The 18,717-nt window shown below is 41.5% G+C and overlaps 1 protein-coding gene across 3 annotated transcripts in view; it reads left to right on the forward strand.

The window, feature by feature from the left end:
• The window catches only part of ccdc102a (coiled-coil domain containing 102A), a 138,029-nt gene that overhangs the window by 100,128 nt on the left and 19,184 nt on the right, over positions 1-18,717 (forward strand). For all 3 annotated transcript variants that reach the window (XM_051942097.1, XM_051942103.1, XM_051942111.1), the window contains exons 6-7: positions 4,926-5,042; positions 7,744-7,953. In XM_051942097.1, coding sequence (XP_051798057.1) covers positions 4,926-5,042; positions 7,744-7,953 — 327 coding nt within the window. The remainder of the gene's footprint in view (positions 1-4,925; positions 5,043-7,743; positions 7,954-18,717) is intronic.

An 18,717-nucleotide genomic window follows, 5' to 3' on the forward strand; every position in this document is an offset into this window, starting at 1 on the left:
ATTGTTGCAGGACACAAAGTGCAAAACATACTTGTGCACCTGTATTGTACGAAGTGAAGTTGAGGTGAGAATTTGAATATGTGCAAATCTGAATGTGAACTTGTGCAATAAGTATGTGAAATAATTTACCACGAAAATACACAAATTGCTACTTACAACCACTCGAATCCTCCCCACGAGTCACACATTCTCTGTTTTCTACAGGTGCAAATCCGAAATCTACAGGTACAAATCCGAAATGTACAGGTGCAAATCAGAAATCGTACTTCCGGTCCCGCTGAGATATTTGGTGCAAAACTACAAAACGAGCCGATCTGTGTATAAATTCTGTGCTCTGAGATTGACAGACTTTTCGGTCAGTCAGGGAGACGCTTTGCCCGTCCAGCCAATCAGAGGTTTTTATTCCATCCGAGGTCGCTTTACCGACTTCCGGGTGTGGAATTTCACGATGGAGGGAGTGTAGGCCAGGGGGTCGGCAAGTTGATGTTTGTAAACAATCGAACAGCGGGCCAACAGCGGGGGGCTGGCGATACCGCGAGCAGCGGAGCTTCTACAGCTGATCGCCGCTGCTTGGGACACACGTCTCTGATCACAGATGTATTAAAAATGACTCCTGAGACACACACATGTTTTGCACACACTGTTGCTCAGTGAAATCTGGCTGGTACAACTGTGTCCGACCAGTAGCGCAAACGCGGAAATGCCCGGCAGCAGCCGACAACGCGAGTTTCGTGTTGTGGTGACGGACTGGCTTGGCTCCATGCCAAGTCAAATTTTCAAAATCATCTGACGGGCCAGTTTTGGCCCGCGGGCCGCCAGTCGCCAACCACTGGTGTAGGCTTTGATTTCAATATACTAAGAGGAATGGATAAGTTATTTGAGTCATTGGGAAATGCGCATTATAGAGATTAGAGCAGACCAGCCGTCCAAAACAAGAACTCCCTACACTCTCTCCATCGTGAAATTCCACACCCGGAAGTCGATAAAGCGACCTCAGACGGAATAAAAACCTCTGACTGGCTGGGCGGGCAAAGCGTCTCCCTGACTGGCCGAAAAGTCTGTCAATCTCAGAGCATAGAATTTATACACAGATCGGCTCGTTTTGTAGTTTTGCACCAAATATCTCAGCGGGACCGGAAGTACGATTTCTGATTTGCACCTGTAGATTTCGGATTTGCACCTGTACATTTCTGATTTGCACCTGTACATTTCGGATTTGCACCTGTAGATTTCGGATTTGCACCTGTAGAAAACAGAGAATGTGTGACTCGTGGGGAGGATTCGAGTGGTTGTAAGTAGCAATTTGTGTATTTTCGTGGTAAATTATTTCACATACTTATTGCACAAGTTCACATTCAGATTTGCACATATTCAAATTCTCACCTCAACTTCACTTCGTACAATACAGGTGCACAAGTATGTTTTGCACTTTGTGTCCTGCAACAATAGGTGCAAAATGTGAGCGTGTCAGTGTTGAAATATGTGACTTGTAGAGAAGGATTTGTACACCTGTAAATATGATTTGTACACCTGTAAATATGATTTGTACACCTGTAAATATGATTTGTGCACCTGTAATTACGATTTGTGAATGTGTATTTTTGTGTTGTATTTGTGGGAAGAAAAAAAATCGACACATACAAAAAATTATTGTACAAGTACACAACTCATAGAGTGTGGGAAATCAGATTTGCTGATACACATACAAATTCAATGTACACATACAAATTCAATGTACACAACTACAAATTCGATGTTACAGGTGCTCAAACATTTTGCACCTGAAATACCTCCATACACCGCTGCCTTAAATTAAAATTATTGCTGATTATCAAAATATTTTTTTCTTTTGTTTCTGTAATGGTTAATCTTCCAATATCTGCAAACTCTCTAATCAAAATGACATTTCATGCTAAAATAACTATTGTTATCCGTGAATTTTCTTATTAATTTTTTTTGATTGAGATGCCAAATGACAGTTATTTGCTTGTGTAAGTAAACAGAAAAATTATTTTTACTGGTTGTTTGATATTCTTGATTGATATCTGAGTTTTCAGAGAACTCCGGTGTGCTGGCTCAAATGTGGGTGTACAAATGTGAATTCAGTTTGAAATTCCTCACTGCTGTTCAAAATGGTGAAGTGTAGGGAACTCACTAAGACAGTCTGAATGACAGCATTTCATGATGCTGGATGGTCTTTGAGACATAAAGTGCTCTCACAGAGTGGTCATGTATGCCTAGGATTCCATTGCAGAGACTGGTAATTACAAAATGCACCAAGGAAGAGACCGAAAACAAAAGCTAACTGAAGCAAATGTCAGTCACCTCCAGATTTGAAGTACTAGAGACAAAAGGGAGGCCACTGCTGATCTTCAGGAAATTCAGTTTTCAATTAAATTATATTTATATAGTTCCAATTATAATTCCAATGATCTCAAGACGTTTTACAGAACCCATATATCCAGTGGCGGCTGGTGGTGAAATTTGTTGGATGGGCTAACAAATGCATAATACCGATTAAATGGTTAACACAGCTGCAAAAGCAACATCACCTATGATACACACAGTTACATCAATTACAGGTACACTATACTTTTTCAGTGCTCTACATCAACACTCTCTCTCACTCACTCACTCACTCTCACACACACACACACACACACACACACACACACACACACACACACACACACACACACACACACACACACCACTACAAAACATCTTCCAACTGCAACGACTGCCCACAGATAGCCAGACAGCCTCTTATTACAACTGTTTGGCGACATGTAGTGCAAAACACGCCTTCAGTACAACAGATGTCCTCAGCAAAAACAAGGTGTCACAGTCCTTTAACAGATCATCATGGGCCTACCTTATTTGAAAAGAAGCTCACATCGACGGCCGATGTGATCCCAGTCTCTTAACTTCCAGCTTTTCCTCCAAAGACATTGAGGAAAATGGACATGAAAGCAAATAATCCACCTCGTTCATGCTAATGCCATAGCTTAACCTTTTCTTTCTGCGTCAAAGGCCTGTGGGCTGCCTGAAGTTAGCCCAAATGATCAGTAAATCACGGGGGCGGGACATGACACTTGTCAATCACTTACAAGAACGAAATGAATGAAAGCAGACTGCATCTGCTGGGGCTGTAAAAAATAAGCCAATTTAGAGATATTCTGTTTTTCTTTTGACTGATTGGTGCTGTTGCTACCTTTGTTTTCACCTAAACTTAAAACAATCTGTTGTAAGTTATTTGAAAAATAATTTTCTCATTTTTTTGTGTTGGCCTGGGAGGGCTTAGCCCTGTTAGCCCATTTATACCAGCCGTCCCTGCATATATCTGAATCCCCAGAGCCAGCCCTATGGTGACAGTGGCAAGAAAAAACTTCCTTTTAATGGGAGGAAACCTTGAGTAGAACCCAGCTCATGTGGGTCACCTATCTTCTGTTAGCCAGCAGGTCGAGAGGGACAGAAGAGGTAGAAGGGGTGAGTGTGTGGGAGAGGGATGAGAGAAGAGGGGGGTGAAGAACAAGGACACATAACACGCATTGGGATACATGCATGATCAGAGTAACAAATGACACATTCAAGCACAAGCCAACATTGGAACTGATTCATAAGTTTACTGTTATGGTGTAAGGCTCTAGCATTAAATAGATATATAGTTCATAGTAAGATGCAAACAGTGTGTAGATGAGCATGTCAAATATAATGAGGGCGATGCAGAGTAGATTGGTGAAAATGGGCAGCTGGAAGCAGTGGGTTGGAGGAAAGTCAGCAGCAGCATCCCATGGTGGACATGATGGGGACGAAGTCAGTTGATGGGACAGCAATTACAGATCAGAAGCATCTGGCTCTGGGACCAGGGACACTCGGAGAAAGGACAGAGGGGGAAACAGAGTGGAGCTGTCCCCCCCCAAGATGATTGTATAAGTTAGTGTTCAGACATGTCTAGTCTGTGAGATAACAGAATACAACAGTGTATACTAGCATGCAAAAATATATTATAGTGAATGCAGGGTAGTATAATGCATCTGTGTCTGGTGATACTTTATTATACATATCTTTTACATACCATACATGGACATCATAAATGTGTCCCTTCTTTCTCTTTCTCTGTTTTCTTTTGTTGTAGTCTTTGATATCTGCCTTTCATTTGCACAGAGAGAAGATCATCACATATTTTCTTAATATCCCAATGCACTGTTAGGTTTTTTTGAGCATTATACCAATAAAGCAGTAATTTCAAAGAGTAGAGCTCAGGCATAAGCCCTCTAAGCTGCACTGAAACATGACTAACGTTTTGACAGTGTTGCACCACTTGGGGGCAGTCCAAGCCTGCAGAGAGGAGAATGGTTGGGAACAGGAGTCTGCAGTAAACGTGTGTAGAAAGACACACTGGGTAACAAAATCAGTCTGATAAAGCCCGGCCAAGGGAAACAAAGGAGGAGTGTGTGGGTCAGAAGATATGAGAAATTTGTAGATGGTGATGACGGGTGTAATAAAGATAAACAGGATAGAGAGGAAGCAGATGAAAGCAGGATACAGTGAAGTGCTGAAGATTGATAGTAGGCAGATGAGACACAGACAGACATGCAATGATCAGATAAGAATGAGTAGACATTAAGAGGTAAGGGAAAAGAGATTGGGTCACTGTTTTCTACATACTTCTTGTTTCAGATATCTCCAGATCACAGGAGGGTTTGGTACAAAAATTTATATATTTTTTTCCTCCAAAGTGATAGATAACACCAAATGTCAAGCTCTTTTAAATGTAGCTGTTGTTGAGATGTTAAATGATCAAATTTTGTGGTTTTAAAAATTTCCCTATAAAAGTATAACTTATTTCTTTGTAAATGTTGAATGTGTCCTGTATCCTCCCTGTCCCCCGTCCTCCCTGCTCCTCTTCTCACACCATTTAGCTGAACCTGCTGAAGGAGATGCACCAGGATGAACTTGGCCGCATATCTGAAGATTTGGAGGATGAACTGGGAGCTCGAACTAGTATGGACAAGAAATTAGCTGAACTTCGAGCTGAGGTGAGGAGACAGGAGAGCAGAGAAAAAGGTGTAGGAAGCACTTTTAGTTAAGAGCATCACTGAGGAAGAAGGAACAGCAGTGTGGAGTGGTGGAAGAAGGGTGTACAGGTATAGACAAAATGTCAGTTTCTTATGAATGAAACCACAGCTCTCTTTCTATACAGCCATTGTTTGTTTGAGAATTATTCAAGACAATGTGTTGCTGACTCCGTCAGAGTAACAGTCTGGCGCTGGTAAATGTGTTTATCTTTATATGAGGGATCTATATTATCATTTTCAGCATCCTCCTAGCTTTTCATTAAAGGACAGGATTACTGGTTTTGAAATTTCCCTTAAAACACAATTCAGTTGCAAGTATGACGATTGAAAATGTTTTTACCTGCTTTATTCATTCACCCTGATAATATTGACTACAGTTACATCCATGAAATATGTTAGAGATGACAGTCCACAGTCTACATTGTATGGAGAATACTTTCCAAAGTTCCAATCTGAATCTAACATGACGTTCAGCAGGCTGCTGAACGTTTCTTTTCAGTTTCTTTGCATATCCTCAAATTTCCTCTCTGTCTATTCAATGTTTTTCCCAGTTTGTAGTGGCCTCATAGTAACAGAAAGAAATTTTAATCAATTTCTGGTGAAAATCCTAATTACTTTCTGTAAAAAAAAAAAAAAAAAGTGACTCCACTGATATTAACACTTTATGTTTCACAATAATACATTTAATGCAAGAGCCTTGACTGTAAAACATAAATAGTAACAACTTTTGCAGGATGAGCCAACAAACTCATAACTCATTATTCTGTAATATTAAAAAAGTAGTTGTTTTTTTAGCGCTATCAGCAACTGTATCCACAACCATGCCAAAGGCTTTGTGCTCCCTGTAGGTTCACAGAACATGAGAGAAAATGTGTTTATTTCTCCTACTTTACATTACAAGCTTCAGCTTTGCACAGACTAAAACTTTGTATTTATTCACATCACCTCTAGATACGTCCATCTTTTTCTTTGTTTTGCTCAGAAGCCCAAAACCTGCTTCAACTTAAGTTTTTTTCTATTTTGATAAAAACTCCTATAGTATTCAGTTCAATTCAGTTTCATTTATATAGCAGGATTACAACATAAGTCACCTTAGGGCACTTTGTGTAAAACATGATGACTCCCCTTTAAGCAGTTTGTCAGTCCTCACTGATACCTAATCTGCTCTATTTTCCATGTTTGTCAAGATGTACTCATCTATAGGTCACTCTGACAGATAAGCCAGTTCAGGATCGAGAGGAATTTTTGTTACATATCATTCTCCATCTCGAACAATTTCCTGTTATCTCCCTACAGTTGACTATAATTAACTCACTGAATGTCTTACTGACATGAAGTGCAGAAAATATTTTTAAAAATCTTTAAGATAAACTGTACAGAGGAACCAAACACCAACATCTGGAGCTGAAAAATGAAGAAATGTAATTAATACTTTAGGTTTTGCTACTTTGAGTGACAGGACCTAAGACAGCTCATGGTGTCAGCTCCGCTCACACTTCACCTCATCTTTAGATTAGCTTGGAGTTAGGTTGTTCTTATTATCACATAGCCAGATCTCCACAGCACTGTGTCAGTTCTGGAGAATAGTCCGACTGCGCTTCATCATCATTCTGACGCTTTGGCTTGTTTGTATTTCTTTACACTAATCACAGCCCAAGCTTAGGATGTAGCAACATTGTCCCTACAAAATAGTAATGGGGAAACTGTGTTAGTGCAACATTAGCATGAAGTGCTTGCAGGGAGGCAAGCACTATCATTAAAATGGTTAATTCATAGGAAATAAATCTTGCATGATCCAGATCTTCAGCACAGCCTGAGCTTTTCAGCACAAGGCTTGTTGCACAGAGGTTGTTGTTACTTATCAATGAAGGGCATTTTGAAAATAATAACATGCAGATAAGAGAATGGGAACAGAAATCCATGTGAAATATGTCAAGGAGTCAAGGACTGCCAAAATGATAATGGCCGAACCTGTCGATCATGAAATGGAGGATCATCCATCTTTACATACAGTGAATGAGAGAGCTAGTATTGCTTCTATTTCATCTGGATGTTTCACAGTGAAGGTCCACCACTTCCCATATACATAGAGGGCGTGGCTTTACAGATTGTCTTTTGTTTAATGTAGCAAATCTGTGGCTCAATAATGTGTCTCCTGTTGTGACAACACCAGGCAATGATGGTAGACCTCCACATATGTTACAGGCCTCAATGTTTTAATCAAAAACTAGAGTTAATCCCTGAATATTGGCTAAAATCATGTCATCTGTTGGTAGTGCTTCTGCTTGTCAAAAAGCAAGTAGTCGGTGGAACTCCTAAAAAAGGCCAAACCAAATCAGACCTGTACCTTTGGTTGTGGTCGGAATTCCATCATAACATTAATGCTAGAATTCCCTGAAGCAATGTTTGGCCTTCAAAGATCATTCAGTGTGACATCACTTCTCAGTGTAGTTAAAACATTTTCACCTGGAGTTGACCTGTATGTACAGTTTTATACTACAGTTAATGCAGGTGTGGAACTGTACTGTAGTTGCACTTTTACTGAGTAGCTCCACTGGAGCAGGTCTTTGAGCCAACACAACCCATTCTCTAACCTTTTTGTTACATCCAGTGATGACAAAAGTATCTGAAATACATTGGTTGCTCTGTGCCTTTCTATCAGATGGAGAGGCTGCAGGTGGAGAATGCTGCTGAGTGGGGGCGTAGAGAGCGTTTGGAGACAGAGAAACTAGCCCTGGAGAGGGACAACAAGAAACTGAGGACTCAGGTTGAAGACCTGGAGGAGCAATTGGCTAAGAAACGCCGGCAGGCAGCCTCTGCGCTCGACACCGACCTTAAGGCCATTCAGAGCGAACTGTTTGAGAGAAACAAGGTGGGCACAACATTCCTTTTTTAGAAATCCTTGTGTCTGCTCCATGCCCATCAGAATTGATCTCCACTGCTAACAGCTGTCCTCTTGTTTCATTGATCCTTTGATTCAAGTTTTTAAACTGTGAAGTTATTCAGATAAATTCTACTTATTTGTGTGACCTCTCCTCTTTAAGTCTATGATAGTATTAAAAGCAGAACTAAAGTCCAGAAAAGAAGCGTCACAGGAATCCCTGCTCTTCCAAGTATGTGACAGCAGAGTGCACAACAGCTGACACTGCGTCAGACACAAATTGATTCTTTCCTATAAGCGTACTGATGGGGGTCAATACAACGCCACAGAGATTTTGGGCACCGTAATGGTGGTGAATGTCTTGAGACAAATGGGCACCACAGCTTGGGTGAGTGAGATATTGAAGATGTCTAACACCCCTGTGAGGTCCTAAGCACAGTTTCTCAGAATTTGTCCTTGGATGTTTTCCGGAACTGCTGTTTTGCAGGGGTTGATACTCCACAGTGTCCTCTTACATCTGCAGCAGAGACAGTGAAGAGCAGCTCACCTGGTAGGAGTGTGAGCCTGGTGCTGTGGGAAGAGTTTGATGACTCAAAGAAGGTATACAAGTTATTCAAGGCACCAGAAAGAGATGGGTCTTGAGGGCATGTAGCAATCCTCCTTTTGTAGTCAATGATGCTCTTTGTGCCCTTCCACATGCTCCGGGGGTTGTTGGTGGAAAAACCATGTAGCCTTTGCCCTTTTGATGCCAGCTTCCAGTTCCCTCCTTGCTGCACTGAGTGCCACTCCATCTCCAAACCTGAAGGCTGAGTCTTGGGCCTTCAGAAGAGTAGACACCTCTCAATTTAGCTTGAGACAGACAGTTATTTCCTGGTGACTATGACATCATCAATGCATTTGCTGATGTGTCCACACAGAGATGGCACATATTCCTCCAAATCCTCTGTGCCATCACCAGTTGCCGCTTCACTGAATACCTGCCAGTTGATGCACTCAAAACAGTCCTGGAGCATAGAAACAGTTGGGTTCCACTGAGCTACACAGTGATGGTCTTCTGTGTGGGCTTCATGTCTTTGTTCACAGGAACTAGCAGGATTATGATATAGATGGAAATGCCGTCAGAGAAGCTCAGGTGGAGGCAGTGAACCACCTTATGCACCTCCCATCTGTTGGTTTACACGTGTTTCACCAGGTTGCTATGGAGATTTGCTGGTAAAAGTGTGGTCAATGTCCATCAGTTTAAGTGACCCTACCCTTAACCTAAACTCATGAGGCAGTCAGAATGGCAAGCATTTTATCGATATGTATTCCGTAGGTCAGTGGTCAAGTCTGGAAAGACATGGATGCAAACTGCAACTCGATTGCTCGGTAGAGGCATGCATCTGCAAAATAGTAATTCCAGGAACAACTTTGGTTTTGTTTCCATAAATTCGTCCATTAATTAATTAATAATAGCATTGTTCTCACCAAAGTAACTCTGATTGTAACAAACCAGGGGTGAGGCTTAATTGCAGGTGTCATGTCAAATTGCGATAATTTCCATCCATTATCTATACAACGCTTAATCCTCATTAGGATCACATGGGGGCTGGAGTCTACCCCAGCTGCCTTAGGGTGAAGGCAGGGGACACCCTGGACAAGTTGGCAGTCTATCACGGGTCTACATATACAGACAAACAATCACACTCACATTCACGCCTATGGACAATTTAGAGTTACCAATTAACCTCAGCATCTTTTTGGACTGTGGGTGGAAGCTGAGGTACCCAGAAAAAACTCATGCATGCACAGGGAGAACATGCAAACTCCATGCAGAAAGATTCTGGGAAGGCCGGGAGGCAAACCAGGGATCTTCTAGGTGCAAGGTGAAAGTGCTAACCACCAAGCCACTGTGCAGCCCTGCTATAACTTCAAAACTGAAATTTCTTATATTGTGTGTAATATGGAGAATAATAGAGTTTGTCCAGATTCTCAATAGAAATGTCCAAATGTTGCAACTTGCACAGTGAACACACAGTTAGGAATTTCTTGTTATTGGACCGTATACATAGCTTGTCCATCTTATCCCTGTGGTCAGTTTTACATACCATATAAGAATTAGGGCCCGACCGATATTGATTTTTTGAGGCTGACGCCAATCAGCCCGATCTCACCGGGATTCGTGAAACTGTCACGTAAGTTTTAGTTTCGGTTTCGTGTGCACCAACACGACTTCGTCATGTTTTTCGTGCCGCTCACCACGAAATGTGCACCAATGTATTTTAAACGGGGGACTTTTCGTGCCACTCAGAACGTATTTCAAAAGAATGTGTATATTATATTTTTAATGTAAAACCGTGGCGAATCCAACGCTATATTTTGCATGACATCGTCCCTAAACATAACCCTAACCATAACCCTAACCATAACCTAACCATAACCTAACCATAAGGCGGTGGTACACTTACCAATTTGCATAGGAATTTCAAGAATGTCCGGCGGCCGGCGGCCGCAAACGCGATCACACAAGCAGTATATGCCGATGGACAGCTTAGATCGTCATGAATCCGCCGGTATAAACCACTTTTGGATGTGATTACCACAGCGAAAAACATTTCGTGGTGAGCGGCACGAAAAACATGACGAAATCGTGTTGGTGCGCACGAAACCGAAACTAAAACTTACGTGACAGTTTCACGAATCCCCGTGAGGTATATATATATATATATATATATATATATATATATATATATATACATACACACACACACACACACACACACACATATATATATATACATATACACAGTGGGTACGGAAAGTATTCAGACCCCTTGAAATTTTTCACTCTCTGTGTCATTGCTGCCATTTGCCAAAATCAAAAAAGTTCATTTTATTTCTCATTAATGTACACTCAGCACCCCATCTTGACAGAAAAGAACAGAAATGTAGAATTTTTTGCAAATTTATTGAAACTGAAATATCACATGGTCAGAAGTATTCAGACCCTTTGCAGCGACATTCATATTTAACTCACATGCTGTCCATTTCTTCTGATCCTCCTCAAGATGGTTCTGCTTCTTTATTGGAGTCCAGCTGTGTTTAATTAAACTGATTGGACTTGATTAGGAAAGGCACGCACCTGTCTATATAAGACCTTACAGCTCACAGTGCATGTCAGAGCAAATGAGAATCATGAGGTGGAAGGAACTGCCCAAGGAGCTCAGAGACAGAATTGTGGCAAGGCACAGATCTGGCCAAGGTTACAAAAGAATTTCTGCAGCACTCAAGGTTCCTAAGAGCACAGTGGCCTCCATAATCCTCAAATGGAAGAAGTTTGGGACGACCACAACTCTTCCTAGACATGGCCGCCCAGCCAAACTGAGCAATCGTGGGAGAAGAGCCTTGGTGAGAGAGGTAAAGAAAAACCCAAAGATCACTGTGGCTGAGCTCCAGAGATGCAGTCGGGAGATACGAGAAAGTTCCACAAAGTCAACTATCACTGCAGCCCTCCACCAGTCGGGGCTTTATGGCAGAGTGGCCCGATGGAAGCCTCTCCTCAAAATCAAAGTGAAAAACTGATGTGGCAGGCTAGTCCATCTTGCTGAAATTCCTTGACAGCAACTCAAAATGGTATTCAGTAGTTTGTATGGCCTCCATGTGCTTGTATGCATGACTGACGATGCCAGGACAAGCTCTGAATGAGACGACAGATGGTGTCCTGGAGTATCTCCTCCCAGAACTGGACCAGGGCATCGCTGAGCTCCTGGACAGTCTGAGGAGCAACCTGATGGTGTCGGATGGAACAAAACATAATGTTCCAAAGGTGTTCTATTGGATTCAGGTCAGGTGAGCATGGGGGCCAGTTCATAGATATATACAAACACTAGATGGCTCATGAGCGCTGTCAGCCTATGGGGAGCGACGTCGCCACATGGCGGCCATCTTGGGACAGGGCTGCTCGATCACTCATAACATTAAAGTCAATGGAGCATGGATTTTAAAATCACTGTAGATTGCTCAATTTTCAACCGATTTTAGAACAGCTTGGTTTGTTATAAACGTCAGAGATGTACTTCTTTTACTGCTTACATAAGAATAATTAAAACCATTGAATTCATATAATAATGAACACAGATATCATCTTTTTTCAGCATAAATGGATGTAAATGTAATTTTATTATTTAGCATTGCACTTCTTTATTACTATCAGCTTTCTAATGCACAGATAAAAACAAAGCTCAACCAAAATCAATGCACAACAAACAGAGATGTTGTCTTTTCTTTTCATGAACCTGGTGCCTACATTACCCACAATGCATTCCGGCTGCAGGCTAACTAATCCAGGCATAGATGTATACAAACAATAAGTCTAAGGTCTCAATCAAAGTCTCTTAACAAGCAAATAAATACAACCACAACCACAAAGAATGTAATTTCACCTAAAGATTAGGTTCTCAAAAAACGTTGGTCTCAGGAAAACCTAATAATTGAAAATCAGATTGTGAGTAACACCATCTTCAATGTGAGTAGCCAGGCAGAAAAGACACACAACTATGCCGCATTTTTCAAAACGAAAAGCTGCGATTTCGGAATTGAGCCTGAATCATAGCCACGTTAATAAGGCTTGTAATAAACTAAACCGTTTGTAAATCAATCAAGAATTGAGCGAGTTATGAGTGTTAAAGTGAGGAAATCATCCACCTTACCATTGACTACAGTACAGTGCACCAGCGCAGTCCCCTGTCCTAAGATGGCCGCCAAGTGACGCCACCGCCAACTCCATCTTGAGACATCTAGTGTTTGTATATATCTATGGGCCAGCTCATGGTATCAGTTCCTTCATCCTCCAGGAACTGCATGAGTTCTCTTACCACATAAGACTGGGCATTGCTGTGCACCAGAAGGAATCCAGGACCACTGCACCAATGTAGGGTCTGACAATGGGTCAAAGGATTTCATCCTGATACCTAAAGGCAGTCAGAATGCCATTTTCCAGCCTGTAGAGGTCTGTGCGTCCCTCCATGGATATGCCTCTCAGGCTTTAGCCACGTAGAAGAAACGGATGTTTGATGAAAGAGCCGCCAAAATTAAGAAAAATAAATAAATGCTGGTTCTTAATTGGTTCCCTGTCAAAAATCCCGAATGAAAGAATAAGTTCGGCTTAAAAGTGAGCAAAAATGTCTACTTAAGTTACAAAAATATTAAAAGATAAATGGGTAGCAAACTTTGAAACAAAAACTTTGGAAGATAGATAGAGACGTGCCTTTTAGATAAGAATATAGTGGGAGACTCTAGCATAGGCTCCCCAGAGAGACAGAGTGAAGAAAGAAGAGAGAACGGACAGGGCGCTGTCCAGCCTTTTAACCCTTTACGCTTCAGTGCGTCATAGGTGTACCGCCGGCGGTACACCTACTAATTTGCATAGGAATTTCAAGAATGTCCGACGGCTGCAAACTCGATTATACAAACACTATACGCCGATGGAAAGCTTAGATTCTCATGAATCCGCCGGTATAAACCACTTTCAGATGTGATTACCACAGCGGGTGAGAAAAACACATTTGTCTGACAAAAACGAATATTCATCCATCCGTTCTCTATACACGGCTTCAACGCACACAGCGCGGCTCACATTTCCGGGTTTATTATTACACACAGAAAAAAAGATTCCACAAAAAACGGCCATAATCCAACCTTTTACATCCAGATAGCACAAGCCAGTAAACTATTTTATCCAAAACATGTCCTGAAGTCGGTATAAAATCCCCGAATCGGTCGTTTTCAAGGAAATGCACCTCGCGATGTGCGTCCAATATTCCCTGTATTTTTCGTAATTTTTTTTATTTAAAAATAGAATATTAGCGATTTTTTTGTACTGAAAACGGCTGGAATTGACTGAAGCTTAAAGGGTTAAAGGTCGGAGGTCTAGGAGGCGTGCCTATAGGCGGAGGAAGCGAAATCTGCCTAGCAACAGAACCCTTTGTTCCAAGAGTCCAGAGAAGCAGAGAGGGGAGGTGATCAGGAGTGGATTAAAATATGATATTAAACACGCAAAACACGATCTGTCTATTCCTTCACCATAATCCATTTAAGTAGATGTGACCACATGTTCCTAAATGTGCAGGTTAACACATGTGTAAAATTATGTGAATTATTTAATTCATAATTATATGTTTATGTTTTGGAAATTAAAAATATATGTCACAGTGAAAATATGATAACAAGTCATACATATGACAACAGATAACACAAGAATTCATCCTTTCGACCTGAATAGAAAATAAATTCAGAGAATAATAATGGAATACTGTGAGACTGTGGAAGAAATTGAATTAAACAGGCATTTTGATATCTGAACTTCTGTAAGGGGTAGAATTGTCAAATTCGGATATGTTACAGAGGAAGTCCTTTCAATAGCTTGGGTAAACCTGTAAACACAGAATACATCTCAGAAATAATAATTTTGAAAATGTTCTTTGTTTCAGTCAAAGAGAGAGAGGGTGCCTCTCTGTGCTAGTCTCCCATGTGCTCCAGCAGGTCGTAAAGTTTATGACCTGTTATCTGATCTTTGGTGGAAGGCAGATGTGTCTCCTGAGAGGGTGAAAAGGAGGTTTTAGCCTGAAAGTTGGTTAAACAAAACATTCATAGCATAAAGTGAGAATCACTGTCTTTCAAAAAGGTTCTTCCAGGTGTATAAATGTTCACAGGAGTTCCATCCTCAAGTGAAAGGTCTCTTTCTTTTTCCTGTGAATGAAAGCACACAAAGAAATACATGCCTATCCCCATGTCTCCAGGAACTGGGGGGAGAGTAGCCTAGCCGCGCTAGACAACCCATGGCAACGAATTTAATTCTCTGTCAGGGTGGGTCTAGTTACCCTCCATAAGGCTCGAGGCTGGATTCTCCTAAAACTGGCCGGACCAATCACCATGAAGTGTAGAGTCAGAAGGCGGGCGTAACGAAGTGACGGCAGAGGCGCCACGATTCTGACAGAAACAACCAGCACACAATAAACAGTTATCTTTTGACTCGGCTTTGGCCACAGCCCTTAAAGATTTGAAGCTAAAATTCAACTTGAAAGATAAACAAAGGACGGCACTGAAGTGTTTCATTGAGAAGAAAGACGTATTGGGACTTATGCCGACGGGATATGGCAAATCCTTAATACACCAGTTGGCTCCGTGTCTCCGCTGGTTGGGAAGCTAACGGGACTTAGCCACAATCCGCCGGTGCTCTCGGAACTACGTCAGCCTATTCGTTGCGTTGATTGGTTGTATACCTACCCAATTGCTGCAGAGGGATTTGATAGACAACCTTTTAGCCCGCCTCCCTCCCTGTCGAGCTTCCCTAGACCCATGTGCCGTCAGAAACATGGGTGTAGCATGGCTAGGCTAGGGGGAGAGAGTCCTTATCTGGGTTTGCCATCTCTCAGGAATTCCAAAGGCTTAGGCTGGGTACCTTACAGTGACGATCATTTGGGTGCTGTTCTTCGCATATCAAGCACAGATATTCAACCTGACTTCAGTGCACTTGTTCAAGCCCAAAACAGGCTAGATTTCTCTCACTGAACGAATTAAAGAAAAGAACTGAGGCATGCAAACAAACAAAGCTGGATGCATTTAATGCTTTTCATGGAAAGTTAATGTGCTGGTTTTGCACATTTTTGAAAATGTTTTTGTGAATACGTAAGTAATTGTGTTCTGTGTTCCACATTATTGTAGAATTATTGTACATTGTACATCATTGTATTTTATAATTTGCTGTTTTTATTGAGTTATATTGAACATTGCTGTAAATGTAGTGGGTAGCTGTTGTCTTTCTTTATGCTTCATTATGCTACAGTCATCTTAATGTAAATTTAGAAAAAACTGACAACACTATAATGGTACAAGATGTTTGCAATGTTACTGTACATCCAGCAGCTGTTAGTCCAGATAAGTTGTAGCAGTTACCTCATAGTGTTCATGATGAATGACAACAGACATGACAAGGCAAGTTTCAAATCTCTGCCAGCTGACGGTCATATTGTCGTGGAATAAATTTTGAGTGATGGCTTACTTACTTCGTTTGTAAAAAAAAAAGTTACTGCTGAAAAGTAATTAAGCACTTGGAAAATCAGTTTCACATTTTAAGTATGTCTTTATGACAGTAAATATCTACATTCAATTGGCAGCAATCATAGTGTGACAGGTTCGCTGTCCGTGGGTCCACTCAATACACACACACGCCCTGGTTGTCGAGGGAATATTGTTTATTACTCCACTACTTAATGTTCGCCACAGTCCGGTACGCAGCCTCCGCTGCCTCTCAGTTCCCGCTGCCTCTGCTGTCTCTCAGTCTACGCAGTCTCCGCTGTCTCTCAGTTCATGCAGCTTCCACTGTCTCTCCGCTGCTCCTCTCATCTCCCCTCTTTTCTGTCCGCCCGACTTTTTATCCTCCGCTCCGGCTGCTACTGCGGAGATAATCAGGTCAGCCGATTACCACCACCTGTGTCAATTACCTTGACGCTGCCTCCACGCACCCCTCCACACCTCTCTCTCCTGCAGCTGAGCTCTCCCACGCCCGTCGCCACACATAGTTTAAATGAAAAAACAAAATCTATCATTAAATAGTTGTGTTCTGTGTTCCACATTTTCATTGTATCATTCTGCTGTTTCATTTACTGTTTTTATTGAGATATATATTGAGCAGAGCTTTTAAGTGTATTGGTCCGGCCCTTAACAACCGTCATAGTTTCTCATGTGACCACATATGAAAATTAATTGCCCACCCGTGGTTTAATAAGAAGAAGAATAGTAATAATAATAATAATAATAATAATAATAATAATAACTTTATTTATATAGCACTTTCAAATCAAAGTGCTTCACAGAGCAAGCAACAAATAAAATACAATAAAATGATAACGGATAAAAACCATGGCTAAGAAATTTTAAAAAACATTGCTTGAGAATATAAAAACAATGGCTAAGAAAATAAAAACAATGGCTAAGAAAAACAATGGCTGAATATCAAGAACCTCACAGTTAGGATTCATACACAGCAGAGAACAAGTGGATCTTCAGCTTAGCTTTGAATACTTCTACTGAGCAAGCTTGCTGAATGTCAGAGAGAAGAGCATTTCATAAGGATGGTGCACGGAAATAAAAAGCCTGTGCACCGACTGTCTTCTTTCTAACTTTTGGGACAGTCAGTAAACCCGTCCCCTGGGAGCGCAAGGACCTTGCTAGTTCATAGGGCACAAGCAGCTCCTTTAAATATGATGGCCCAATGCATTTACCGCTTTATAAGTTAAAATTAATATCTTAAAATCAGCTCTAAAGTGAACTGGGAGCCAATGGAGTGCAACTAACACCGGTAAAATATGCTCATATTGCTTTGTTCCCGTCAGAATGTGGGCTGCCTCATTCTGCTCCATCGGAAGGCTATGAGAGCTCCTCTTAGGCAAGCCAGACAGGAGAGCATTACAGTAATCCAGTATTGAAAACACAATGAATGGATAAGAACTTCTGCGTCCTTAAAAGACAACAAAGAACGAATCTTAGCAATCCTCCTAAGGTGGAAGAAAGCTACTTTTGTCACCTCTCGTATATGGGAGACAAATGTAAGAGATTGATCAAAGGTCATATCAAGATTTCTAACAGTGTCCTTGCTTTGAATGATGCCTTCATCTAGGGTCCAGACAGCCTTATTGTTCAGGTGATTCAGTCTTTCTGAACCAATCACCATCTCAGTCTTGTCTGAATTTAAACATAATAAGTTTGCCAGAGAATACATTGTTGTGTAGGACACACTGAGATCTATTGGACAATTGGACCAAAATGCAGACTGTAGTGGCTCAAAGTAATTATTGTGAGACAAGAATTTCACAAGTTGCTTTGAGACAACTTTCTCAAAGACCTTAGACAGAAACGCCAGGTTTGAGACCGGTCTATAGTTGACCAAGGAAGTTGGGTCAAGACCTGGTTTTTTAATAAGGGTTTAACCACTGCAGATTTGAAACAAGCAGGGAAGACTCCAATAGCAAGTGAGGAGTTCAGGATGGATAGAAAATAGGGTCCCAGAGTTGACTATAGCTCCTTAATGACCCAGGCTGGTAATGGATCTAACGGTCATGTGGCAGATCTAGAGGAAAAAACAATCTTAGTCAGATCTACTAGTGAGGTAGACTCAAACATAGAGAACACCTGTCCATGATAACCCCGAATTTCCACATAACGTGATCGCGCCGCGTAACGGAACAAAGCGCCGAAAGTCAAAGCACACTGCAAGTGCAGCGCAGCGCAGCGCAGCGCAGCGCAGCGCAGCGCAGCGCAGCGCAGCGCAGCGCAGCGCAGCGCAGCGCAGCGCAGCGCGCCGTCCAGATAGGGAGGGCTGCTCCTCAGAGAGGCTCTCGTGTGAATAGCGATATCACACGATAAAAACACATGATATAAACAGAAAATAAATAAACCACACCTCATTTCGCTTCTACAAGGTTGCTCTGCTTGACCCAGCCACATTGCTCTGTGATTTATAGTACTTCTAGCATGGTTGAGTGCATGATTTATGTTTTGATCTCAAATGAGTGCTTTTCTTTATCCAATAGATAATTTTGTCAGAAATTAATCAAGAATAACATACAACCACTAAAGCGTATTTTTCTGTTCAGGAATGGAAGCAAATAACTGTCATTTTATGGAAGCGAATGTGACTCAAAACCAAATTCAAAAGCATTAGCAGAAATGCTTTTGCATTTCAAAGTCATGGCTGCACTTTTTGACTCAAAAATGAAA

The sequence above is a fragment of the Acanthochromis polyacanthus genome, chromosome 2, assembly GCF_021347895.1.
Source record: "Acanthochromis polyacanthus isolate Apoly-LR-REF ecotype Palm Island chromosome 2, KAUST_Apoly_ChrSc, whole genome shotgun sequence".
Lineage (NCBI taxonomy): Eukaryota > Metazoa > Chordata > Actinopteri > Pomacentridae > Acanthochromis > Acanthochromis polyacanthus.